This window comes from Cnephaeus nilssonii (assembly GCF_951640355.1).
Source record: "Cnephaeus nilssonii genome assembly, chromosome: 13".
Classification (NCBI taxonomy): domain Eukaryota; kingdom Metazoa; phylum Chordata; class Mammalia; order Chiroptera; family Vespertilionidae; genus Cnephaeus; species Cnephaeus nilssonii.
The window spans coordinates 10,685,453-10,712,232 of record NC_137084.1 but is presented as its reverse complement, the minus strand read 5'-3'; the positions used below and the strand labels follow the sequence as shown (position 1 = coordinate 10,712,232).

General features: G+C 55.7%; 1 protein-coding gene across 5 annotated transcripts in view; it reads right to left on the bottom strand.

The window, feature by feature from the left end:
* Positions 1-2,805: 2,805 nt before the first annotated feature.
* Positions 2,806-26,780, bottom strand: part of PRR5L (proline rich 5 like) — a 67,373-nt gene continuing 43,398 nt past the window's right edge. For all 5 annotated transcript variants that reach the window (XM_079788279.1, XM_079788278.1, XM_079788280.1 and 2 more), the window contains 5 exons: positions 21,723-21,780; positions 16,670-16,761; positions 13,012-13,155; positions 10,833-10,959; positions 2,806-4,920 (listed from right to left, as the gene is read on the bottom strand). In XM_079788279.1, coding sequence (XP_079644405.1) covers positions 4,523-4,920; positions 10,833-10,959; positions 13,012-13,155; positions 16,670-16,761; positions 21,723-21,780 — 819 coding nt within the window. In that variant the 3' untranslated portion in view covers positions 2,806-4,522. The remainder of the gene's footprint in view (positions 4,921-10,832; positions 10,960-13,011; positions 13,156-16,669; positions 16,762-21,722; positions 21,781-26,780) is intronic.

Here is a 26,780-nt window from a genome sequence, read left to right as displayed (position 1 = left end):
TAAGACAGAAGTTTAGGTATTTCTTAAAAGTTATGTGGTCCTAAGAATATGAAAGAATTCAGGAGACTATTAAGATTCAAGATATTCACATTGCTTAGGATTCTTCTCAAAGGTCCTCAAATGTAGGCCAAAAGACCAAAGAAATTAAGAACCAACTGAATGAGTGACTTGGTGAGAAGGCATATTTCTGAAGGTCGAGTGAAGAACTAGGCAACTGTGTAAGACAAGTTCAGGTGTGTGGCTTTTATTGGAAGGCAGGGAGACATTTTACTAAGGATTGAATTTTAGAAAATTCAGTTGGGGATGTCCACAGGAGAGATGAAATCTGGAGACAAATTGATACCAAGTCATAGAGGTCCAGACAGGGGTGATGAGGGCCTGACAGGCATATGAGCTGAGAAGTAACAGATTTGATCAAGGGATTCCAGCATCATGGTCATTGGGGGAGGCCAGGCATTGATGGGTGGAGGCCGGGCTCCGAGGCCTTTGGGCCAGGCCAGCCAGTGTGCCCTGGCCACTGAGACCCGCCCGATGCAGTCTCATTCTCCAAGGGCCCCTAGCACACCATGTGGCTGGCCTGTTTCCTACTGAGAGAGCGGCAAAGGCAGTGCCCACAGAAACCTTGACGTGAAGATTATCCTGAATTACCGGGATGGGCCCGATGGACCCACAAGGGTCCTTCAAAGTGGACGAGGAGGCAGAATGCAGGCTGGCGAGAGGGAGTCCACCCACCATCGCTGGCTCTGAAGATGGAGGAAGAGGGCCAGGAGCCAGGGAAGCGGGCAGCCTCTGGAGGCTCCCAAGTGAGGACGTGGAGTCTCCTTAGAGCCTCCCGAGAGGAACACAGCCCTGCCAACACCGTGATCCCAGCCCAGGGAGACCCACGTCAGACTCCCAGCCGGCAGCCCTGAGAGACACTAAATGTGGGTGTGTAAAGCTACCCATCGGTGGTAGATCTGTTGCACCAGCCATAGAAAATGAAAGCACGTTGTGAGGCTGGCTCCTTATCACTCAGGTGTCAGTTCAAGTCAATGTTAAGAGAGACATTCTCACCTGGCTGGCGTGGCTCACTGGCTGAGCGTCGACCTATGAACCAGGAGGTCACGGTTCGATTCCTGGTCAGGGCACATGCCCAGTAGGGAGCGTGCAGAGGGCAGCCAATCAATGATTCGCATCACTGATATTTTTCTCTCTCTCTCTCCTTTCCTCTTTGAAATCAATACAAATATATTTTTTTTTTTTTTAAAAAGAGAGAGAGACCTCCTCTAGCCACCTTACCTCAGGTAACCCTCTACTCAACTGCCTTTTGCCATTTTATTCCATCAGGTGTGTTTCTTTATTTGAAATTCCTGTTGGCCTAATAAGATTGTAAGCTCCAAAAACACAGGCACCCTGGCGATATCCCTCACTGTATCCCCAGCACCACGCACAGCAGCAGCTCCACACACGTGATGGGTGGATGAGTGGACGGGTGAGTGGATGCGGCGGTGCACCGAGGACATGAAACCTGCCGAGGCTGAATGCTTGGCGGCTGTTGCCCATAGCAACAGCCTTGGAAGACTCAACAAAAGTGTACACACTCCCCGCTCTCCGTCCTCCAGAACCGTCTCTCAGTGCAGGTCACGCCTCTGTAAATGCGCTTCCTAAGCCTTCAGAGGTCTCAGGCTGCTGCTGCTCTCGCCTTCCTAGGAAAACTTAGGCCAAGAGTATAAAACATTATAAATTCTTTCTGCCAAACCGAACTAGAGGGGAATGCATGAGACACCCATGAGTAAATAGGGTGAGCATCCCCCCCGAACCCAAACACCCCGGGAAGAGACCAAGCCCCTTTGGGCAGAGGTCCTGCCTTCTCAGACTCTGTGCGGTGTTTTCCAGGCTCTGCAGACAGGCCGTGGCTCCCGGAAATGACTTGCCAATCCAGACAAGGACGGCAAACAAAACCCAGGGGGGCCAGCTGGGGAGGGCTGCTGCCGAACCCCGAGGGGAGGCAACAGGAGAAGGGACGTGGAGGCGGGAAAAGCGAGGACAGAGAGTGTGAGGACAGGGCGCCCGATGGTCTGCTGCGCTGGCGGATCCAGTCCCGGCGCCACCCCAGGCAGCAGGGAAGGTGGCGTGGACGAAACGATGTTTATTGGATCTGTTTCGGAAACAGATAGCATGAGAGGCTTTCGGGTTTGTGAGCTCACTGGGAGTTTCGAGTGATCGCTTCCTGTCCCTTGAACCTCAGCCACAGGAAGATCCTCACTCAGCGATGAAAAGGAATCTTCATGTCACGAAGGGGAGAAAGTGCTCAAACACGCCGATGGCTGGAATGCCCATGGACATCGATCACGTGTGTATAGGTACAGTCTGACATGTTTACTGTGCAAACACCCGGTGTGTACATGAGAGGTGAAACTGGCCAACAGCCCTCAGCAAAGTCAGGTTCCCTGGGTCTGGACTGACACCCCCCTTCTCCACCTGGGAGCTCACGTGTTTCATTGATGACCGCTATCCGCATCGGGGCCACTTATTCTATGGAAAAGGCACTGAAACACGTATGTAGTGCTAACATTGTAAACGAAGAAAAAAAAAGAAAAAAAGAAAACCAAACCCACAAACCCAAGCATGATTAATTACTTTGCCTGGATCAATCCAGCCCAGTCCCAAGTGCTCCGGGTGCTAAAGGACCGAAGCCATCCATTAAGGACATCACTGTGCTGTTACCTACTGATGTTCCTTCCCAATGGGATGTGCCTTCCACACCCTCCGGGAAAGGGGACGGAGCGTTTGGGGGGGGTGAAAGGGACCCGTGGTGGTCCCTTTCACCCCCATCCGCCAACTTGTGGGTTTTATCCCGCACGCCCACCGAGATTCTGGTTGTGTTTGTTTGACGTTCTCAGACCTCCGCTGGACACTTGTCTTCCATCACTCTCGTGGAAGGAGGAACATGAAACAACTTGTTAAAACACACGTTCCAAATTAGCAGCCACCCAAAGCACAGCTCTGGCCGTGGTCCGGATCTCCGCCCGGGAGGGACATGCTGTCGGGGCTCAGAGGCGCTCAGAAGGCCCTTCCCCTGCTGGCGGCGAACCTGCCCTCATCCCCCCTCGGCCTCCTCCCGCCTCGTTCGAAGCCAAGCTGGCTCTCGCCCCTGAGATTTTATTAACAAACTTTCCGAGCCTTACAGGATACCCAGAAGGTGCCAGAAGGGTCCCAGGGAGCCTGCTCTTTCCTTCTGGAGCTGTTCCGAGTGGGGCCAACAGGCAGAGACAAAGAGAACAGAGAGGTTCGAGGCGGACAGAAAGCCGGCCCTGGCAGCAGCGGCAAGGAGACAGCACGCTAGCAAAGGCATTTGGAGGCCTCACGGGTTAGAAATTCCAGGCATTTGAATTCCCTTTATTCACAGGGAATGAACATCTCTCCAAAAGGCCCTGTATACCCCCACCTTACTCTCCCTCCCCCGACACCCCACGGTAAAGCACTGAGACATTCCATCGCTACAGCCCTCTGCTCATGCGGCCGTCTCCCTACCTCCTCCAACGAGCCACGACACTCACAAACACAGGCCACTCTGGACCCGAGCCCAGCTGCTCCCAGAGTTCTGCAGCCCGTGAGCCCTGCCCACCACGGGTCCCTTTCACCCCCCAAACGCTCCGTCCCCTTTCCCGGAGGGTGTGGAAGGCACATCCCATTGGGAAGGAGCAGTGCGAGACCCCCCCCCGTGCAAATATTCGCAAACAATTTGTTTCGAAAGGATGCACATTTTAAAAATTCAAGTCAAACCCAGGAACAAGACTAGTTGGTTGGTATCAGCCGGCCCTTCGGCCCTTCACCCACAACAGGAAAAGGGTCAGTTTCTGACGTCAGAGAGGGATGGAGGACCGGCAACGCCCCCGGGGAGGCTGGTTCTGTGAGCTGGGGAGGAAGCCTGGGGGGAAATGCGGAGGCTTCATCCAGCCTGGAGGCCTCCCGGATGTGATGTAGGGCGCCCTCAGCACCAGGGGGGCACCTCTCTCCCTGTAATCCTGAAACTAAAATGAGGAAGGCGCTTTCCCAGCGCCCTGCCTGGTAGGAGCTGCGTCTCCGTTCACTCCCCACAAACAGGGAAGGAGAGGTACCTTTTCACCCACACGCCTCTGCCTCACCGGACCCAAAGGGGAACCCCGGCACATCCTTTTGGGCTCTAGGTGTGGCCCAGGCCGCCTCCTGCCACAGCAATGCCAAGGGCACCGGGCTGTGTCCTTGGGGGCAGGGGGCAGTCCAGGATCTGAGCGGGGAAGCCCAGAATCGAAATCCGGGCCAGGCAGGAAATCAGAACGTGGACATCAGGCACCGGGTCTATGTGGCTGCGAAGAGGTGGTCACAGGCAGGAAAACGGAGAGGCTAACAACAGGGGATCCCCCCGAGCACTCAGACTAGGCCTGTCCCCAGGAACACACGAGGCAGCCTTGCCCCAAGGAAGAGCCCGCTGGGGAGTCACAGGATGGAGCTGTCCTCATGCTGGCTGCTGGGCAGAGCCGGGAGGTCCCCTGGTGGGCAGTCAGCTGAGGGAGGCACAGTTGGGCTCCGAGTCCTCCGAGCAGCCCCCGGCCACCTCCTCCAGCTCCTCGGGGCCGTCGGTGATGCTGGGCTCGCTGGAGCACTGGCGGTGGGGCGGCGGCGAGAAGCGGGGCGGCAGGAGCAGGCACTGGTCCTCGGCCCCGGGCTCCTCGCCTAGGCCCGAGTGCATCATGGTGGCCATGGCCAGCAGCTGGATGTCCGAGTGGGCGTTGGCCACCGTGTGCCGCCGGACGCTGCCACACTTCTCCAGGTAGGCCTCCCCCTCTTGCTCTGTCAGAGGGGTCAGGGCCATCTCATTCAGGGGCCGGCCGCCGGTGGGCATCGGGGAGGCGTAGTTCAGGACCGTGACCTTGGGCCGGGCCCGGGAGTGGCGCCTGGCTGCAAGACAGAAAACCACAGAGGCTGTCATGGAGGAGGAAAGAGCGTGGGGGGGAGGGGGCCTGGGAGGGTGTCAAAAACTCCTAATCGATGAGGAAGAGTGACTAGGGGGCAGCATGCCAAGGGGCCACCAAGACAGAAGGATCTATGCCAGCCTGTGGCAGAGGCGCGCTCTGAAGGCCGGAGGCACCCGTTCCTGTCATGTTCCCACATGTTTTACAATCGCCACGTATTCCTTTTATGATCACAAAAGTCGATACCTATAAAACAGAAGCCGCAGGAGAGTTCAAAGAAGCAGCAACCCCGTTAAAGAACCAGCCTTTAAAAACGCCCTCGAACACAATTCATTCCTCTCCCACTGCTGCCAAAAGCAAGCACCCGAGGTTGGCACTTGAAAAACCCCGTATTGTGGCCCCAACTCTACAGCCGGCCAGGCAGGAGGGGGGGCTGGACTGTTCGCTGAGCATCCCCTACGTGCAGGTCCAGGAAGAGGAAAGAGCTAGAACAGAGCTGGGCCCAGGACACAGGTGATTTGGGGGTACAGGGGACAGATGTGCCGGGCGGACCCAGGCGGTATCTCTGGAAGAAATGGGAACTCGTTGGATGATATCCAGGGGCCCCGGCCTGGTAGAATGAGCCAGGGAAGGTGTCTCGGTTGGGTGCCTGGAAGTCGCCCACCTCTCTGACACTGTTATTCCAGCAGCCCAACGCCCGGGGAAGGTTAACGGGCAGCGAGCTGACAAGAGAGGCCTGCCGGGCTGCTGCTGAGAGCTGGAGCCAGAGGGAGGTGGGCAGCCTGGAGGAGGGGGTCCCCGTGACTCCTGCAATAGACACTTCATAACGTGGGAAATGCTGGGCTCACAGGAGGGGAAAGGGAAGCATACATGTGATGTGGGGCCTGCACAGGGGCTTGAGCCCAGTGTGTGCATGCGTATGCATGTATGTGTGTGTGTGTGTGTGTGTGTGTGTGTGTGTGTGTGTGTGTGGTGGGCAGCTGTCTCAGGGGCAATCATTAGCTGAGCACCTATTATGTGCTAGGTTCTGTATCAAAGAAGGGCGTGCTTCACCAACATGAAGAGCCCATTTTGTAGAAAAGGAATCTGAGGTCGAGATCTATATTCAGGCCCAGGCCGCCAGCAGAGCCACCCCGTTGTGACCACTGGGAGGCCCCGACTCAAATGCTATTAACACAGGTCAACACGGCACTCCGGGGACTCAGAGACGTTCTGCAGAGGGCTCAGCGTGTGGCCTGGGGTCCCGGAGAGGGAGGCGGAATGGTCTCCCACACGCGTGCCTCACCCGGAATGGTCCCTGGGGCCAGGCCACCTCTAGCCCGGCTCCTAATCCCCGCAGGTGACAGCTCTGCCTGGGTCCTGCCCTAAGGCAGGGCAGCTTCTTTCTGCGTGGTGCTCGGCTCAGAGAGGTTGATTAACTGACTCCAGGCCACACAGCTGAAGCCCAGCCCTGTGGTTTCCAAGGTCCTCCTCCTTCCTCGCTGGCCCCACCTCTGCCCTCACTGCTGCTCTCTGCCTTCCGTGCCATGACTCACTACCTACCGCTCTTCCTTCTGCTTTCTGGGCAAAATGTTTTGGTTCCCAAGACTGAGTGTGGGCAGAGCCCAGACCACAGGGGCAGCTGGGCTGTGTCGAGTCCCCTGGGAAGACAGTGTTTGCTCGCTACACTCCCACCAGACTCCAGAGGCCACCCCCAAGACAAGGGTCAGCTGCCTCCCCAGTGGGGTCAGCCCCCAAAGCCACCCCCCTTGGGAGGCCTTAAAACAGAGGGAGGCCCGGAGCTGACAGACGCGCCCGCACTGTCGCCTTTGCTTTCTCCTACTTGTCTTCTTCACACCAGGGAAGGCCGGGCCTGCCACTCAGAGGAGAAAACCTCCCAAGTAGGGACTGATGAAGCTGTCAGTGTCCCCTGAGGCCTGGGGCCCTCTGAGCAGGGTGAGGGGCCGGGTCCCGCCCCCTGCCCCCTCTGCTGGCACCTACCTCCAGGCCGCCTCCTGCCTGTCACACAGGGTGGGGGAGGGGAGGCCTCTTTTCCTTCCTCCCACACCAGGACCCCCCCCTGCCCCCGCCCCCCTGAGCTCTGGCATCCGTCCCCTCTGCACGGAGCCAGCGATGGCAGCTCCTTTCACACCCCGGAGAGAAAGCGGGCGAGGCGCTCCCGGGCCCTTTGTTGGGGACTCGGTTCCCAGCCTTTGATCTGCAGGGCTCACGGGCCGGGCCCCACCGGAGGGGCGGCCATAATGCGGGCATTGTGACCCTGCACGCCAGGCCCCAGCACCTGAAGCCCTGAATGCCTACTTGTCAGGAAGAGAACTATGGTATCTGGAGGCAAAGGCTCTCTCCACACCCCCCCTCCGCCCCGCTCTTGCAGGAGGCACAGTGGGGGGCGGGGGAGGGGAGGCCAGAGCTTTTGTGTTTGCTCAGAGGGCCCTGGAAGCAGCCGGGCAGTGGCTTGGATACTTTGGGAATGCTACAGAAAGGTAGGGTGAGGGCCCGGGTCCTGACAAATCGGCCTATTGAAGATTTCAGTGAAACGACGGCTTTGGAGGGGAGACACACACCCCGCCCTCCAATCACGGCCTCCGACTCATCTTTTCTTGAAGCGAGCCTTGTATATCCAGGGAATGAGGCTTATTCCTCAAGTCCATGGGCCTGGCTGGCAGAGAGAGAGAGAGAGAGAGGGAGAGAGAGAGAGATCCCAAGAATCCCAGATCAAACATGTCAAAAAACCACCTCCCCAGCTCTGGTCACCTCCCCTCTGGTGTGAAGCTTCTTAATGTCTCAGACCCGGACACCACAGTCCCCACCCGCAGCTGGTTGTGCCAGGACGAAATGAATACATGCCCAGCACCGGGAATGTGGCAGGCATTTGGTAAGTGGTGGCTTTTCAGATGACTATCCAGCTGCCCTAGGCCGCTCCCACCCCTAGCCAGGCCCCAGGACCATGGCAAAGCCCTCCTGTGGGGACAGGCTTTCTCACGCCCAACGCCTCTCCTGGGTCCTTACTACACTCCTCTCCCAGGGGCAGGATAAATGTCATGGTCCCCATTGTACGGAGGGGAAGACTGAGGCCGGGAGTCCTCAAGTCTGGAAAGGAGTGTCCCCAATAAGGAAGGGCACGGCTGTGGCCAGTTTGGATTGATAGGGGCAGAGGTTGGAGGGGCAATGTCTGGTCTCAGCTGCGTCTTGGACTAAGGGAGGAGGAGAGGGAAGGACCAGTCCTCAGCTGCCCCCCGCCCCTGGTGAAATCACGGCTGTCTCCTAGGAGTGGCCAGGGGTGAGGGGGTGCGAGGGGAGGTGGAGCGTGTGGGAAAGCTGGGCAGTGCACCAGCCTGGGGACTCGGAAGCCTGGCTCCATTCGCCAAGTGCCCTCAGTCCTCGTTTCCCTCACCTGTGAAATGGGCACGACGGTGCCTCCGCTGTGGCCCAGGGTCCAGCCACCCAGCCTTCCCTTGCCACCAGCCACTTTGCAACTCTGAAGCAATTTCAGTTCCTCAAATGCTGCACCCTCCTGCTCTCCACCCCCCACCCCAAAACCCTCCTGAAGATCCTTCCCTTTGCTTTGGGGACAGGCTGCCTTTCCTGTTTACTCAGCTAACTCATATTCAGCCTAGAGGTCCCAGCAGATCTCACTTCCTCCAGGGAGCCTTCCCTGATTTCCCCGTCCAGGTAAAGTCCCACCACGGGCCTTGTACTTCCCCACTCAGAGCACTTGTACACGGATGAGTCCTCGTCTATTGTCTGTGCCTTCCTCACCTGACCGTGCTCGCCAGAGGGCAGGGGTGGGTCAGCTTTGTTCAGGGATAGACTGGCAGCACCTCAAAAGGTGCCTGGACAGGGTCTTAGGGCGCCCTTGCTGGAATGACACACAGAAGTAACCCAGAGAGGGTCATTTCCTCCCCTCTCGGCTCCTACTGAGACATCACCCTGGGCGACAAGGACGGTCCTTGGTTCAAGAATGAATCCTCCCGCGGATAGGGGAGGGTGGGGGGAGAAGGGAGAGATCAACCAAAGGTCTTGTGTGCATGCATAAGAGCCTAACCAATGGTTGAGTTCAACAGGGGGTTGGGGCATCCATGGGGAGGGGTGTGGGATGGGAATGGGGGGATGAGGACAAATATGTGACACCTTAATCAATAAAGAAATTTAAAAAAAAAAAGAATGAATCCTCCCGCCTTGGCTTTGTAATGGGACAAAAGCACGTATTGTATTATTTTAGCCGGAAAACGGAAGCTAAGCCTCTTAGAGTAAGCCCGCACCCAACAAACTTCTGGGTCTACCCTTGCTCCCGGCTCTCGGCCCAGCGATGATGGGTGGAGCCCTGCCACGGCCCAACCTGGGGGCACCTGACATCTGCCTGGATCCCCGCCCCGCCCCGTGAGGGGAGCCCGTGGCCCCCGAGCAGGAAGCTGGGCTCCAGGAAGGGTGCGGCCACAGGCGCCCAGGCCCAGCTGGGAGGGCAGGGTTCCTTCAGCTGTCATTTCCACTCCGCCTCCTCCCAGCTCCTGGGTGGAATGAGTAAGTGATGAGCGAGCCAGGGAGGTGGGGGGGGGGGGGGGCTGGCAGGCAGCAGGCTGGGGCAGCACCCCGGTCTGCGGTGGCTGTGGTTAAGCCGCTGTCTCCAGAGAAACACGAAGGGGCGGTGAAGACCGAGGCAGCCCTGCCTCTCTCTGCAGGAGAGGCCCGGGAAGGAGCAGAACCTCTCTCCCTCCCTCCCTCTCTCTCTCTCTCTCTCTCTCTCTCTGCAGGAGAGGCCCGGGAAGGAGCAGAACCTTGCTGGAAGCTGCCCCTCCGCTTTGTGCTCTGAGCACAGCTCCAACTCCAGTCCAGCACGGAGAAGGGCAAAAGGTTCTAAACCCAGGGAATCCTTCCCCGGCCCTGCACCCCTCTGTGGGTGCTGGTCGCCCTGGCCTCGGGGTACAGATGCCATCCATCTAGCTTACATGTTTGAGCGCCTACTGTATACCAGGCACTATTCCAGTTACTGGAGATAGAACAACCAACAGGAAGTTCCTACATTTAGGGAAGTTTTGTTTCAGACGGCAACTGAAACGTCTTTTGCGATAAAAATGCCTTATTATAGAGCTATTTCCCTATCCAGATGGAGGTCACACTCTACTAGCTTCGACTCTAGCCTCTCCGGGGGGCCTATTGCCGAGCCTGACGCTCACTAATGCTAACTTTCCAGACACCAAAAAACGGCCCCAAAAGGGTTGCTCCCCAAATCCAGGAGCCCCTTCCAGAGGTGCGCAGGCCCGGGCGGTACCTACAGACACGGAGCGGGAGCAGCAGCTCCACCTCATCGGGCCACACGTGCAGAAGAGCTGGCCTCCCATTTCCAGGTGATTTCAAAAGGGAAACCCACCACTTTCGGTTTTCCCCACTCAGTGGCGGCGGGTGCAATAGGCAGTTTCTGGCATCAGATCCAGGAGAAATGAACGTGGCAGGCACCAGGGGGAGATCAAAACCACGGGTCAAAGATGCGGGCCAGACAAGCACCACTGCGGAGGCACAGTAGGGGTTCCCGGGGGGAATCCCAGGGTGGGGAAAGGGTTACCAAGACACAGGCCAGCGGGGAAAAGCGAGGGGTGAACGTGCACACATTTGCACAGAGAAAAGCGAGGGGCGAACGTGCACACATTTGCACAGGCCTGCATCCGAAGCAAGAGTCTTAGCACATCTTTGTGGCTGGTAGCGTCATCAAGGCTCCGGGCAGCTGGGGAGCTGTGGCCCTTACCCAGCGGGACCTGTGGCCCTTACCCAGCGGGAGCTGTGGCCCTTACCCAGCGGGACCTGTGGCCCTTACCCAGCGGGACCTGTGGCCCTTACCCAGCGGGACCTGTGGCCCTTACCCAGCGGGACCTGTGGCCCTTACCCAGCGGGACCTGTGGCCCTTACCCAGTGTGTACGTGGGGCCCGAGACGCCGCGGTCCTCGCTGACGCCCAGGAAAGGAGAAACCACTTGCTTCACCAGCTCCTCCAGCTGCAAACACCCCTCGCTGGGGCCTGTGGGCTCATGAACACTCTGGAAACAAACATCCAAGAGGGGCAAAGGTCAGTCAGCGTTGCCAAGGCCAGCGGGCCCTCCGGCCACGTCCAAGGCAGTGACACCAGCAGGCAGGCCCTCGTGGCTGGAACGCAGGGAACCGAGGCCTGCAGCCCGAGCCACGCATCATGGGTCCCTGTGATCACCCGCCATCATCGTTGCCATGGCGCCTCTCCCACGGGTCCCACCAATGCAGCGTGGGTGGACTGTCCCCACCCCAGCTCCAAGGTTGAGGATTGGCCCCAACCAAAGGAATCCCACCCCCACGGTCACACTCGGCATGCAGGCACTTTCTAGAAGCACGTGACACTATCAAAGCAAAGAGGCCTCCCAGCAACCCGCGGAAGGCGACAGTCTCAACATCTCCCTCTACAGATGAGGAAAGAAGGCCCAGGGAGCTTAAGCAAGTTGCCCCGGAGAACACAGCCGGTCCGTGGCAAACACCCAAGAATGGGTCCTACCGGTTTGGCTCAGTGGATAGAGTATCAGCCTGCGGACTCAAGGGTCCCAGGTTCGATTCCTGTCAAGGGCACGGGCCTGGGTTGCAGGCTCGATCCCGTGTAGGAGGCAGTGATCAGTGATTCTCTCTCAGCATTGATGTTTCTATCTCTCTCTTCCGCTCCCTTCCTCTCTGAAATCCATAAAACAAAAACAGAAAATACAGGAATGGAACCCAGGCTCCGAGCACATCTTCCTGCCACTTATGAAGAGGCTAGAAAAGAAAGGGGGACCGAGTACGAAAAAGTCCAGAGCAGCAGAAGAAAGGGAGTCACAGTGGAACGAGATGTGTGTTGAGCCCCAAGATGAAGAGGCAGTTCAAAAAGCCCAGCACGACTGGAGTCCTCAGAGCCCACGCCAGAGCAAACACCAGCTAAAACAATGACCACAGCAGCCAGATCCGGAAAGGGGCCAGAAGGCACCAAGGTTTTCTAGAAAACCAGCAGACCCCTAGGGGACTCATCGCTAGAAAGGATTCCAAGCCACGCGCTGGGGCCCAGGGGCTGCCGGGGAGCAGAGAGGCAAGGACCCATGGGTGCCGTGCTCAGCCCAACGGCCGTCCTGTCAAATTCTCCAAGTGGAATGGATTTTAAGTCTCCCTCCCACCCCGCAAAGCCCAGTGCAAAATGAAAACGCGGGGTCCCTTGTTCAAAAATTATTAAGAATTTCAAGATGGTGCCCAGATGGTGTGGCTCGGTGACTGAGCATCATCCCCCGCACCAGGAGGTCTCTGGTTTCATTCCCTGGTTGTGAGCTTGATCACCAGAAGGGGGCGTGCAGGAGGCAGCCAATCCATGTTTCTGTCTCATTGATGTTTCTATCTCTCTCCCTCTCTCAAATCAATAAAAACTTATTTAAAAAACAAGCAAAACAGTCTTCTGGGCTAACCCCAAGGAGCTGAGCCTAGCCCCGAAAGGCCGAGCCTAGCCCCGAAAGGCTGAGCCAAGTCCTGAAGGGCGGAGCCCAGCCCCCAGGGGCCTAGCATAGCCCCAAGGAGTCGAGTCGAGGCCTGAGGAGGTAACACTAGCCCCAAACGGGTGACCCTAGCCCCGAAGCGCCCAACCTAGCCCGGGAGACTTGAGCCTAGACCTGAAGGGCAGAGCCAAGCCCTCAGAGGCCTGACACGCTCTCCCTTCTGGCTGCTGTCTTTTCAGGAAGCCCACCTGCCCCAGGAACCTTCCAGAGAGCCCTGGTCTGGCTCGAGCTAGGTTGCGGTGGGTTCTTGCTGCTACTTGTAACTCCTGACTCCCTGACAGAACAGGGGAGGAGGGATGGGCGCCCCCTGCCTGAATGACCGGACTGCGTCTCCCTCCCACCGGGACCCCAGCACAGAGCTGAGCGCCAGGGACCTCAGAGATGCTCAGGGGCTGTCCAGCCAGTGGAAACTGAGCTAAGGGACATGAACGACTGAAGGACACTACACTCAGCTACGGTGCTCTGGTCGTTCGGTTCCTCGCCCCTTATCCACAGCGGCAGTCTCTTTCCTGCTTTCCTTCCCTCGGCCTTGGGGTGGCGTCTGCACCGGGGCCTCACCTGCAGGATGAGCAGCATCTGGACGATGGACGGGGGCAGCTGGGACGAGCCCAGCAGCAGCAGCAGGTCGCCCAGCTTCACCTTCAGCAGGACCAGGTCACGGAAGCCCAGCAGGGAGATCTGGCGGATGGTCAGCTCCTGGCCCTGGAGCAGAGAAGAGGCAGAGTCGGGAGGGGAGCGCTCCCTGGACCGGCCACCAGCCACATGGGGGCTGTCAGAGAGGCGGAGACTTGGCCGCCATCCTTCAGAATGAAAGCTTGGCTTAACATCAGGTGCGACCGGACCTGCCTACATAACCCACAGGTGACACCAGACGCGTATCCCGGGGGCCAGGCTGTCCCGAGTGCCCCGTGAGGGTCAGAAAGAAGGAAGAGAGCGGGAGATGGGAGAAACAAGAGAAAAGATCGCCACCTCCTCCCCACACTCAAGGCTGCTTCCTCAACTTCATCCGGTAACTATTTGAGCACCAGTCGCATGCCAGGCGAAGGAGGAAAGCATGGGGCCTGTTAGATTCATACACATGCATGTAACTCCGGAAGAAAAAGAACGGGGGGAGCAGAAGGAAGGGACTTGTTCAACCACGTGGGGTGGGGACAGAGAAAGGAAATAATAGCTAGCAATCCTAAGAACTGACACGAAGCTCGGACCATGGCTAGGCGTGATTTAGATATTCCTGATGTCAACTGAATGCCCGTGACCAGCCTTTGAGCGAGGTCCTATTATAAAACCCACTTCGAGGTGAAAAACCCTAGAGCTCGTACAGCTGGATTACAGACCTGAACTTTTTAAAAATATATATTTTTATTGATTTCAGAGAGGAAGGGAGAGGGAGAGAGAAATAGAAACATCAACGATGAGAGAGAATCATCGATTGGCTGCCTCCTGCCCGCCCCCCACTGGGGAGGGAGCCCACCACCCGGGCATGTGCTCTGACCGGGAATCAAACCGTGACCTCCTGATTCATAGGTCGATGCTCAACCCCTGAGCCACGCCGGCCGGGCTAAACCTAAACTATTTGATTTAGGAGCTCCCGAAGTTTGCCAAAACGGAAAGGGAAAGAAGGGCCCATTCCCCAGGCTCCCCTTCGCCCATGTATGCACAGAACACTCCAAAACTCAATTGCTCTCGGTAGAGACAAAGGTATCCTTGGAGCACACCCTGCCAACAGGACATGCGAACGTTTAGCATTTCCTGTAAGTCCTTAGGAAGGTTTTACAGAAACATGGGCAATTGTGGTGTGGCCAACCCTGCACCCCTCTGCCCTCCAGTCCCAAGACACACACACAACGCCACCCACGCCTTCCAGGCGCAGTCCCACCACCCCTCTGCCTGCCCTGGCCACCTCACTGGCAGTGGCCCACCCGCTCCCCAATCTTTTCCAAGGTCCTGCAGTCTCTATTTTCTGCATCATGCCCCAGCACTTGGCACTGGCCACTGACCTGGTAGGTATCTGTGCCCTCACTTCACCTCCTAGAGCCCTTTCCGTTTACAAGAGGGAAAACCGAAGGCGCGGTAGGCACTCAAAAACACATCTGTCCAGCGAGAAGTAGGCCCCACGGACACCTCAACACACAGGGAGTTGTGAGAAGGACCCAGCTGGACTCACAGACACCTCAGGGGGTGTTACTACCGGTAGCGAGCACCCCTAAGTCAGGGGTGTCTGGACCAGCAGCAGCAGCATCACTTGGGAAATTAGGGGGAAGTGGACAGGAGCAAAACCAATTGTTGCCAGGTCTTATAATCTTTCAAGAGAAGCGGGGTGGTACCAGCCTCAGACCGGCACTACTGGGCTCCTCTAGGCCCTCCGGCAACTGTCCCGTGAGAACGCCCACCCAGACCCCACACCCCCCATCCTAAACCCATCTGGGTGCCCTCCCCTGGGATGTTCACGCCCAAATGGCCCTAAGAGAGACCCAGGATGGCAAACCCCCTTCAGAGGGGTGGCCAAGTAAAACACAAAGTGTCCAGTTATATGTGAATTATTCTCTAGTCTGTGTCTCAGACTTCGCATTATTTATGTTGATCTGAAATCCAGATTTAACTCAGCATCCTGTGTTTCCAATGGCTAGATCTGCCCACCCTACCTCCCAGGACTGCCTTCTTTCATTGGCTAGATCTGCCCACCCTACCTCCCAGGACTGCTGGCCGCGGAGTGACCACTGCAGGGAAGGGAGAGCTGTGGGCACGGGGGTGCTGAGCTGTCCCCGTCAGTGCTCTCAGTCCTCTCTCAGGGGAGCAGGACGAGCTGGGGATGGGGAGAGGAGAGCTGTGGGCTGCAGGCTGGGGGTTTCCACCACAATTGTCAGGGGCAGGCCCGGAATGGGAGATGGAGTCCACAGGCATAACCTCCCAGTTTTTAAACATTTGACAACAGTTCAAAGAATTCCAGGCTCCTTTAAAACAGCACTCAGAGCAAACAAAGCACGTGGGCCATTACCTCTGGCACAAGGCAGTTCCCACCATAGCTAACGTCTGGGTTATGGCTGCGCCCATGCCCGCACTTCACCAAAACCCGAGTAGACAGGACCCTGAACTGGGGCGGCAGGAGTGGGGCAGTGCGCATGGCAGCGCCGGGCTGTGACACCTGGGTCCACCTGCCTGCGGGTGTCCATTCTGACCTGGCACTGACCAGCCCTGCAGGAGGCTGGAAGGAAATAAGTGAGACAATGAGCTGGGGTCACAGGGGACACCTCTTCTCTTTCTGCCTAAATTCCTCCCTTCGCAGGAGATGAAATGGAGCTACGTTCCGAGAAGTGAGATGGGTTTGCCCAAACCCCACGAGACCCCAAGTTGGGGTTCTTTCTGCCACCTCGTCTTCAGGAACCCTTTGTGGAGGGCAAGGAACACCACTCCTCTCCCACAATCTGGGAGCAACAGGGAAGCTGCTTAAAAACCGGGCTTCAGCCCCAGCCGGTTTGGCTCAGTGGATAGAGTGTTGGCCTGCGGACTGAAGGGTCCCAGGTTCGATTCCGGTCAAGGGCACATGCCTGGGTTGCAGGCTCGGTCCAACGTGCAGGAGGCAGCCAATCAATGATTCCCTCATCATTGATGTTTCTATCTCTCTCTTCCTCTCCCTTCTTCTCTGAAATCAATAAAAACATATTTTTAAAAAACTGGGCTTCAGCCGAAACCGGTTTGGCTCAGTGAATAGAGCGTCGGCCTGTGGACTCAAGGGTCCCAGGTTCGATTCCGGTCAAGGGCATGTACCTTAGTTGCGGGCACATTCCCAGTGGGGGGTGTGCAAGAGGCACACTCCCCACTGGGAATGTGCCTCTTGCACACCCCCCACTGGGGGGTGTTTCTCTCTCATCAATGTTTCTAACTCTCTATCCCTCTCTCTTCCTCTCTGTAAAAAAATCAATAAAATATATTTTTTTAAAAAAACAAAAAAACTGGGCTTCAGAGAAAAGGGGGGAGAAAGGGAAAGAAAAGGGAGAGTAAGAAGCAGGCCACTCCAAGAAGATACGGACGTTCTCCAAACCAAGAGGGTGACGAGGGCCTACGAATCGCTACCTCTGCGTGGCCTCCTCTTTGCTCCAGGTTAGATGCTAAGGATGGAACCCAGCGCCCTGCAGAGACCTCCGAGTCCTTAGCCAACTCATGTCACCCGGCCTCCTGTCCTCCCCCGTCACCAGGAGGCTGTTCCGGCGAGACTGACCTGAACGGGGTAAAATATGGCCTGCAGGGTGGGGAGGGTCTCAGTGAAGAAGTGGTCCCAGACTTCAGCCAGAACCTCAATGCGATTTTCACCTACACGGGGGCGAGAAGGTGGGAGGGGGAGAAAGAAAAGAACTTGTCATTACTTGCAGGAGAGGCCAGAAGACAGCTCCACCCATTGGAGCATGGGGAGAGGGGGCGCAGGGGACGAAGGCCCATCACCTACATCTGATCTGTAAGGTGTGACTACAGTAACCACAGGGTTGGATGGAAAGACTCAACTGGAAATATGCAAATATGCCTTCTGGCCCCAACCCAGAAAAGGGAGCTGAATTTTGAAAATCGTATAGTAATTGTTATTATCACGGGAATGGTTACAACATTATCAGTCCCTGTGCTGAAGTACTTATCCATGAGACAGCTCATAAGTAGACTCTATTACCCTATTTTACAGGCTCAGAGAGGTCAAGTACCTGGCTCAACGTCACACAGCAAAAAGGCAGAGTCGGGATTCCAGAGCCGTGCTCTGGACCAACATAAACTGGGCAAACCCTGTCCTCACTTATATAGTGCTCTGCTGTTGTTTTTCGATCACTACGACAATGGCTTTTTATTCTGGATTTGAGCTGTCAGGTGGGGGAGGTGGAAAGAGGACACAGAAACTGTCACCTCCACCCACTGCTTTGCAGCATTTCGGTCACGTGTGGGACCCAGGACCCATATCCCGAGGCAGTGCCTACTCTCACCCCTGGGATCAGGGAGCCTGAGCCGTGGCCAAGCACCACCCCCAGGCTAGATGTCCACGGGTCCCCCAGGGCCACCGGAAGGCTGTGTGAGGAACTTGGCCCCTGCCGGAAAGGCGGGCAGCGCGGGCTGAGAGGGGCCGGCACGGTGGCTGCTGTTTAATGACCCAGATAACAGGGCTGATTGGGCACTGTCTTTGCTCATCTGAGGCAGGGAAACTGGGTCAACCAAGATTAGACACCGAGAGCGGCGTGTGGCCCAACACCGCCAGTCGCACTGAACTGGTACAGAGCTCCAGTTAGTACGTTCCATCTATTAATTTAATGGACAATAAAGGCAGTGGCTGGGAGAGAGAACAGAGCAAGGGCACGACTGGCAGCTAGCAGGGCCGGAGACACGCAGATCTGGGAAAGTCAGCGTGAGATGTACGCGGGCCGGGGGGTGGGGGAGGGGAATGCAAACCCCTAGCGCCCTCCCCTTTCCCTCGCGCGGCGCTAATGACACTCTGCTGGGATCGCTTATGCTTATCTTACTTCTCTGACTCCACCAGGACGAGAGTGAGGTGCCTGGGCTCTTTCTGTCCTGCTCACCATTATATTTCTAGTGCTTAGCATGATAAATCAATTTCTAGACATCTATGAATGAATGAATGAATGAATGGCAAGTGTTAAGTGTACAGGGTTGTGGAGTTGTTGTTTTTATATGCTTTTATTGATTTTTATAGAGATAGGAAGGGAGAGGGATGGAGAGATAGAAATATCATCGATCGGCTGCCTCCTGCATGCACCCCTACTGGGGATCAAGCCTGCAACCTGGACAGATGCCCTGACCGGGAATCGAACTCTGACCTCCTGGTTCATAGGTTGGTGTTCAACCACAAGCCACGCCAGCCAGGCGGTTGTGGGGTTTTTTTTTGCAAACACTAGGGCTGCTGAGTGGAGGAAGGTAACCATTTAACCCGGATATGGGACAAGACAGAACAGGACTTCATGATTAGCTCCAACACTCTCCTTTGCTTGGAAAAAAAACACTCCATAATGTGGGCACCTTGGCCAGGGGAGTCTGTTTCCCTGTGTCTTCATCGTCTTCTATATCCCCTCAGCCTCTAGCCCTCACTCTGTGGGTTTTATTTCAGCCCCTCCCACTCACCAGGTCCCTTCGTGCTCAGGGCCTGTGCATGTGCCAGTCCCTTTGCCCACACTGTTCTTTCCCTCCTCTCTCTGCCTAACCTACATCTGTTTATCTCTGTAGTTTCAGCTCCAACATATATGTTTATTGATTTCAGAGAGGAAGGGAGAGGGAGATAGAAACATCAATGATGAGCGAGAAGCATTGACAGGCTGCCTCCTGCACGCCCCTCACTAGGGATCGAGCCCGCAACCCAGGCATGTGCCCTTGACCACAGAAAAGTGGCCAAATCCTCCTACTATGGGTGGCATGATATCCTTAGTACTTAGCCTAGCTGCAGTTTTATATTTGGGGATGATTTGGTTAACATCTGTCTCCCTGCCAGGCTGTGAGCTCCACAAGGGCCTGTAATCCTAGGATGGTTTTGTTCACCCCTGTGTCCCCAGCACCTAGGAAAGAACCTGGCATATAGAAGATAACCAATAAATGTTTGACTCAATCCATCAGCATCCCCTTTTCAAATGAAGGCTATGCTAGTTCTCTGCAGCAACGCGTCAGCCCAGTACCTAAAACCCAAGGTGAACCCCAACACCCAGATTAATGTGCCTCAAAGGAGAAGAGGCTGCTCCAGCTCCTCACGGACAGCCCTTAGGCTAGGCCTTCCGGTACTCGGACAAGCAGAGGTCCCCCTGCCCTGAAGGAAGGGAGGTGAATCCTGCCGGCCGATGCCGGGCCTGCCGGCGCCTGTCTGCTCCCCTTCCCCACCCAGACGGAAAGCTCGTGGGCACGTGAGGCCGTCCCTCAGCCCCGCAGCCGGAAGGCGCCTGTCCCGGGAGCCTGGACCGAATTGCTGGCTGCAGACACCGGAGAGTAACGGAGGCTTGGAACGTGCTCAGAAAAGAACCTCAGACAGACACAGGGTAGCCCCGGGGAAGCAAGAGTTCAAGGAAGGAGGTGACGTCACCTCCAGAAACAGCCCCCAAGTCAAGGACTCGGCTCCCTGCAAAGTTCTCCCTGGGTGGAAGGTTCTAGATGGCTCTCTTAGAGAGCTCCCCTGTAATGCACCATGAGAGTGTAGATCACCAGAGATACAGAGAATAGGAACGGGAAACGTCTTTCACGTCAAGGTCACTAAAGCTCAGAAGGGACGGCTGCGAGTCACGTGCACATCCTCGACAGAACGCCCCGCGGACAGGAGCTGCCTCTGCCCTTTCTGCGGCCACGAGGCGGCGTGGACGTATATTAGCAAAAAGGTCAATAAAGTGCAGTCTGTTCAGCGATAGGAAGGGTCCTCTCAGTCCTTTCCAAACTATATTTCATAGCCAGAGAATCCTCTCCCCCAAACGAAACCTTTCTTGGAGTCTAAGACATCAACTAGAGCAGAGACGTTCTGGCTGAAGGTATGAAACCCTGGAAGGTTCCCCTCAGGCCCCTTGGCTGTGCAGAGAGAACCCTGGCACCCAGACCCCGGGACCAAGGGCCACAGAGAGACCACCCGGGCCTGGAACTCGCCGGCCCACTTTGGGGCCACAGCCCAGAACCCTGGAGGACCTGTCTACCCATCTAGCTCCATTCTGAGCCTTCACTCTGAGTGTCTGTTGAGTGTCACTTGGGCAAAAGACATTCCCCTTGCCTTTCTAAAAAAAAATTTTTTTATTGATTTCAGAGAAGAAGGGAGAGGGAGATAGAAACATCAACGATGAGAGAGAAGCATTGATCGGCTGCCTCCTGCACGCCCCTCACGAGGCATCGAGCCCGCAACCCAGGCATGTGCCCTTGACCAGAATCGAACCCGGGACCTTTCAGTCCGCAGGCCGCTGCTCCATCCACTGAGCCAAACCGGCCAGGGCCCCCTTCCCTTTTTAAGGGCACTCAGATCTCTGGTTTTGCTCAGCATCCTTTTTCATAAAGCTGGTATTTGTCCATATTGGCAAGAGCATGTAATAATTTCCCAAATGACTTCCAGGCAAATAATGTGCCCAGAGACCATGCTTCTCTTTCCTCTTTCCTAGCCTGCCACCAAAATGCAAAAGGCCCACTGAGTGCTCATCAGCACCAGTCGCTGGAAGCAAGGCCTTGGGTTGGTGGGTATTTGTAAGCGTGAGGAGTCTCAGCAGAGATGGATGCCAGGGAAACAAGGCCACGGGCTCAGGCAGCTCTCAGACAGAGAGAGGCGAGTGTCTAACCTCTGATCTTCACAGGCTGCTGAGCACTCACTGTGTGCCAGACGGCGCCCTCTGCCCTGCCGGCTCCGCATTTCTCTTCCTGCCTTGCCTGTCCGGGAGCCACTTCCCTGGACACCAGGCTTTTTCTCAGGGAATGGGAAGGAAAAGGGGTGACCTAATGCCTGCTAAGTCTGGGTCTAGAAGGAAGTTTGTCCCACAGCCAGAGGTCTCAGGCTAGAGCAGGACAAACAAAAGAAGGAGGAACCAGTTTGGGTACCTACTATGTGCTGGGTATGGTGCTGCGCCGGTGATGCACTTGATCCTCCCTACCATCCTGACCCCCATTTTATCATGTTAACGACACTCAAAACCAAGGCTCAGAGAAGGTAGACACGTGCCAAGCGTCACCCAAGGAAAAGGGGCAGCCGAGATGGGGACCCACACCGGTGGGAGCTGACGGAGTCCCAGGTGGAGCTGTGGGGTTGGCGATTCTTGCCTTTGGACCCACCTTCCAATCCCATTCTGCCTTGTCAGATGGACTCCAAGCATCTTTTACAGCCGAAAAACATTCCTTTGCCCATCACACGAGACCCCCTGAAGTGGCTGTCAGCTTAGCCTGTTTCCCTAGTGGACAGGCCCCCGGTCACTTATCACAAGAAAGAGGACAGAGGCCAATAGGAAATAGCCTGGATCAGACGAGCGAGAACAGCATAACGGGACCTACCGTGTAACCCATCCCATCACAGCAGACCACCGGCCACCCCCGCGAAAACCCCCCCTACACGAGGTCTGCAAAGCGACCTCCCGGTTCCACTTCCTGTTTCGAAGCACCGTGGCAGCTCGCCTTGGCACGAGAGGCTGACTCAGAGCGAAATGCTGCCGCCTCGCCGGGGAGCCAGGGCCGGGGTGAATCACTCACGGGGGGCTGGCCACGTTTGGACAGAAGCACTCCGGCTGTCCCAACATCAAAGGCTGGGTCCGGGGAACCCCGCTCCACGAGGGCAGCCTCATACTTGCCTTCGCTCAGCTTGATCTTCTCCTCCACAAACAGCAGTCCTTTCGCAAGAAGCTGGTTCTGCCAAGAGAACAAAGGACACGAGAGCTGAGCTCCTTTGCAGGTGGCAGCCTCTCCCACTCCCAGCGTCCTGGGTGCTGGGAGCTCGCCGGGCCTCCATGTCTAAGACGCCTTTTGTCCTCACGGAAGGCCGGAGGCTTCGGGAGAAGACAGTCCGTCGCAAAAGAGTGAGACCAGCGCCAAACCCCACCTCCACCGCCATCCCTCCAACCACCGAAGCAGGTGCCGCGAGCCTGGCTGGATTCTATGGACGGACACGGATACCCAGTGTCCTTCTGGCCTTTCCTCTAAACTCAGAAAAGAGGACCTGGAGGCAGCAATGGGAAAGTAGGCAGAGAGAATAGGTTTTTTAAAAGGATAAATTTAGGTTTCTCACGCTGGCATGAAAGAGACTGCACGCAAAATCGTTAAGCAGAAGGATGTGTCCGTCAAGTGTGTGCATGGAAGGTTGTGGGAAGAGGAAGATTTAGTCCCTTTGCAGCTGCAACTAACCACAGTTAAACATTCTGTGTCTGTTAGTGCCGTGGTCGGCAAACTGCGGCTCGCGAGCCACATGCGGCTCTTTGGCCCCTTGAGTGTGGCTCTTCCCCAAAATACCACGGCCTGGGCGAGTCTATTTTGAAGAAGTGGCGTTAGAAGAAGTTTAAGTTGAAAAAATTGGGCTCTCAGAAGAAATTTCAATCGTTGTACTGCTGATATTTGGCTCTGTTGACTAATGAGTTTGCCGACCACTGTGTTAGGGGGCTCAGGCCCCTCATCTCACTGAATCCCAGCCCTCCGGATCACCCTGCCTGTCAATGCCATTCCCCTTACTTCACTGGCGCTCACAGCGAGGCTGCCCACAGGAGGCGGCGCTGGTCCGCCTGGCGCCAGGAGCTGTGTTCTCTCCACTCTGTTTGCTGCCTTCCAGCAAGGCCTCCCGCCGGACCCCTTCCCTCCCTCAGAAAGCTCCGGCTGGTCCCCTACGCCACGGAGCAGCCGCTCGGCAAGTCCCAGCAGCTCAGAGCAAGAGTGAGCTGCTGCCTCCCACTCGCCTCATTACCAGGTTATGCAAGGCCTATGCTATGCGGTGGGGGCCCAAGAAGACATGTATCCTGTAACAAAACGTCATGCGTTTCTTAGTACTCTCCTTTATAAAGAGCCCTGTTAGAGAGATGATGAGGGCATGAAGGGCAGAGAGGAAAGAACTGTGACTCAGACAAAGGGTTCAAGTCCCAGCTCGGCCACATTCAAGCTCTGTGATCTTGGACTTAATTTCCCTGAGTCTTGAGTTCCTCATCTGTAAAATGGCATCATACCAGCAATACCATAAAGTTCTTATAAGGATAATCATGCCCTAGCCAGTTTTGCTCAGTGGATAGAGCAACGACCTGCAGATTGAAGGGTCCCAGGTTCGATTCCAGTCAAGGGCACATGCCCAGGTTGCAGGCTTGATCCCCAGTGTGGGGCGTACAGGAGGCAGCCGATCAATGATTCACTCTCATCATTGATGTTTCTATCTCTCCCTCTCTCTTCCTTTCTGAAATCAATAAAAATATTTTTAAAATAATAATAATCGCTACACACACACACACACTCTCACGGTATTTTACGTCCTTAGTAATCAGTGGTGGGTGGTGATGACAATAATTGCTCTCTTAGCCCAGCTATCTTCACACAAGGAGTGGGAGTCTGTAATCAAGAGGCCTACATCCGAAACATTACAATGTTTTCTCAGAGGTACTGTCACATTTGTGACTAATATAACATAAACCACATTTCATAGGTCCTCGTAAAATTCACAAGATACGGCCTCATTTTAAAAACTGGTCACTAGTTTCCAGATGGCAGATGAAACCCTAAAATCAAAGTGATTTACAAAGAGTTCCTTCACAGAACATGACGGGATGGACAGGTAATGTAGGTAAAACCCTAACCGTGCTCTCCACCTTCCTGCCAAGCAAAGGCATGCCAGCAGCTTCCGGGTCAGAAAGCAAGAAAACCCGTGAGCACCAGACTCAGACAGTAAAACCGTCCTTAAGTCTGCTGACATTTCCTCCACGTGATACAAAAATCACATTGTATCCTAAGGAATGAACTTTAAAAAACAGCTGGGTCCTCCTTCCTCTCTTTCTAGTTCTTCCCCCTTCCAAAAGACATTTGGGGGTAGGGGGAGGATTTTTTTTCTTAAGGAAAAGAAGGTACTTGTGTCTTGTAGAGAGATGGAAAACATTCTTTTTAAAATCCTCATAATACACAGCATGGAAATTCTGGAACTGGGGTTAAAAGGAGCCTCAAAGTCCATCTAGTCTCTCTCCCCGCTCCCCCTCCCCAGTCCTGTGGTCAAATTCAATGGTCACATGCGGTTTTGATGACAGTTGGGTGGACCCGCTTTCAAGGGAGCTCAAGCACCTTCAAGACGCATTTGAAAATGCTCAGACTCCTGGGAGTCGGCAGATGCTGTTATTTCTCAGCTGAATAAGCTGAGGCTACGTGTAGGGTCTCCGTCTCCTACGATGGAGCACAGGCCACTAGAGAAGGCTCTTTCGGATCGGCCTCGCAGTGGAGCCTGCCCCATCGTGCATGCTCACTCACTGCCTCGACTGCACCCCCATCTTCCCTCCAGTGGACTGGCCTGGTTCCTGCCCCCTACCCCACCTCGTCTCACACTGAGCCAATCATCTTCTCTCCTGGGAATCTGCAGTCACCTGACCCCAATGGGCCCTGCATGCCTAAGGGCCTGCGTTTGGGGTTCAATGTTCTGCCATTGCCACCTACACTTCTTAATATTTGTGTAAGCGAAGTCTGATGGGGCAATGGAGCAGGCACGGGGGTTTGGGGCCTCAGCTCACTCATGGTCCTGCCTCCTACCACCTCCCTGGAAGGGTTTTTAGGCACCTGCTCCCCACCTCCTGGAGCCTGGCCCAGGGGGGTCACCACCACCACCTTGCCCCATTACTGTCATCCTAGCCCCCAAATGGTGACAGTGTTGTGTGTGTGGGGGGGGGGGGGGGCGGGGGGGCGCTCAGGCACTGGGGCCGAGAGGGCCGGGGAGGTTTGGGTTGGTGTAGCCCTCCCTGACCTGGGCGGGCAATGCCCTGATGCATGTGCTGGTGACTCCACAGGGGCCTCTTGACCCCCCTAACCTATGTACCCAGAATGCAGAGGTGACAATCTCTTGGGGGTCACCCGTCCAGGGCCCATCGGAAGCGGCCACATTTTCATTTTGCACTGGGCCCTGCAAATGATGAAGCCTAAGGACACGCCAACTGGACGCCTGGGGGGCTTAAGGCTGCCGAGACCTGAAGACAGGAAGAAAGAAGGAAAGAAAACCGGCCTTGACTCGGGCAGCGATCTGCACTGTGTTTGTCTTTCTAAGCATCCGTGCTCCCCGGGCCTCACCTCCCAGTACTCCCAGCCCCTGACAAATGCCGGACTCTGGAGGGCTGGGCGATGTTTGCTGCGGGCAGCGGGTCTGGGGCTGGATGGCAACGGGGCTGCAGCAGAACCCTCTTTTCCCCATCCATTCCCTGCCCCGAGGCACCAGCCCCACCCCTTCCCCAGCCCACAGGGCTTCAAGCCAACAAACAGTTGCATTAAGTAGCAGCCACCTAGGAAATGATTGGGGACTTGGAACTGGGCCCTTGTTACTTGAACTTAGACATGGAATACACAGCACTTTAATGAAGTGGCAGACAAGCCCGGAAATGAAAAACAGCTGACATATATTTTCTAAGGCATCGAAAAATGGGCCGCCCACAAAAAAAAAAAAAAAAAAAATGAGGTTCAGCTAGGAAGAAGGCAAACAACAAAGATGTCTGGGGAAAGGCACCCCAAACCATCCAATCACCAGGGGCTTGGGAAGACCCAGCTCCTTCTGGGGAATCACAGAGGGAGGGCAGCAGAGAGGGGAGGGTGGGAGGGTGGGTGGCCCTAGTGGGGGGCTGGTCAAGCAGGCACCTCCGTAAACCGGCCACAGGGACTCAGGACACCGGGGAACCTACAAGGCCAGGGGCAGGGAGAGTGTTGTGACTGCCTGTATCTTTCTGGAAGGAAGGACTTTCCACACAGCAGGAGTTCTGATGCTTTATCGGTGGTGATGGCAATGATAATAGGGAGAATGACAGCTGTGTGCTGGTTTTTACTCTTTGTCAGCCCCGGGAGTAGACTCTATTCGTGCATGTCTCACTTCCCTTTGCCACAATCCTATTCCCTTTTTTGCAGATGAAGATACTGAGGCTCAGGGAAGCAACTAGCACATGTGAGACTAGAATCTGCTCCCTGGTTGGTCTGAATCCAATGCCTGTGTTTTTCCTCCAATATATTCCTCTGGTTTATACTTAATGATAATAAAAAACACTAAGGTACAACCGTTCTCTATTCACCAAGCACTTTGCCTATGGCATCTCACCTACTAGCCTCATCAACCCTTTGAAGTAAGTACCATGTTCACACCTAGATTACTTCTAAGAAAACGGAGGCCCAGAGAGGTTCAATAACTTGCCTGCAGTCACACAGCCAATAAGTGCTCTAGCAAGGACTGGGATCCAGACCTACCTGGCAAAAGGGCTGGCGCTTTTAGCATCATCCTCTCCTGCCCTGTCAAATGGAGGCGTTTTTTAGGTGCTTGCCCACAGCGGGGAGGTAGAAGAGACCCCATTTCAGGTTCCCAGATGCTGGGGGCAGTAGGCTGGGCAATCTCCAGCCATGGAACTGGGTTTCCCCCTGCCCAAAGCTTCCATCCAGCCGGGTCATTCCTGCTGCTACCAGCTTCCCAACTTACACCTCGCCGAAGTCTTTTCCGGGCCCTTGATCTCCACCATCCACAGCTGATGTCTAACACGGTGACTACCTGGCTCCTAGGCCCAAAGGAGACATTCTTTCCGACCCCAGAGGGCCGAGCAGTGTGTCACTCTGCCTCCCGAGACGTTGTAGGAACCAGCGATTCCACCCCAGGCTTTATTTTTTTTTAAAATATATTCCTATTGATTTCAGAGAGGAAGAGAGAGATAGAAACATCA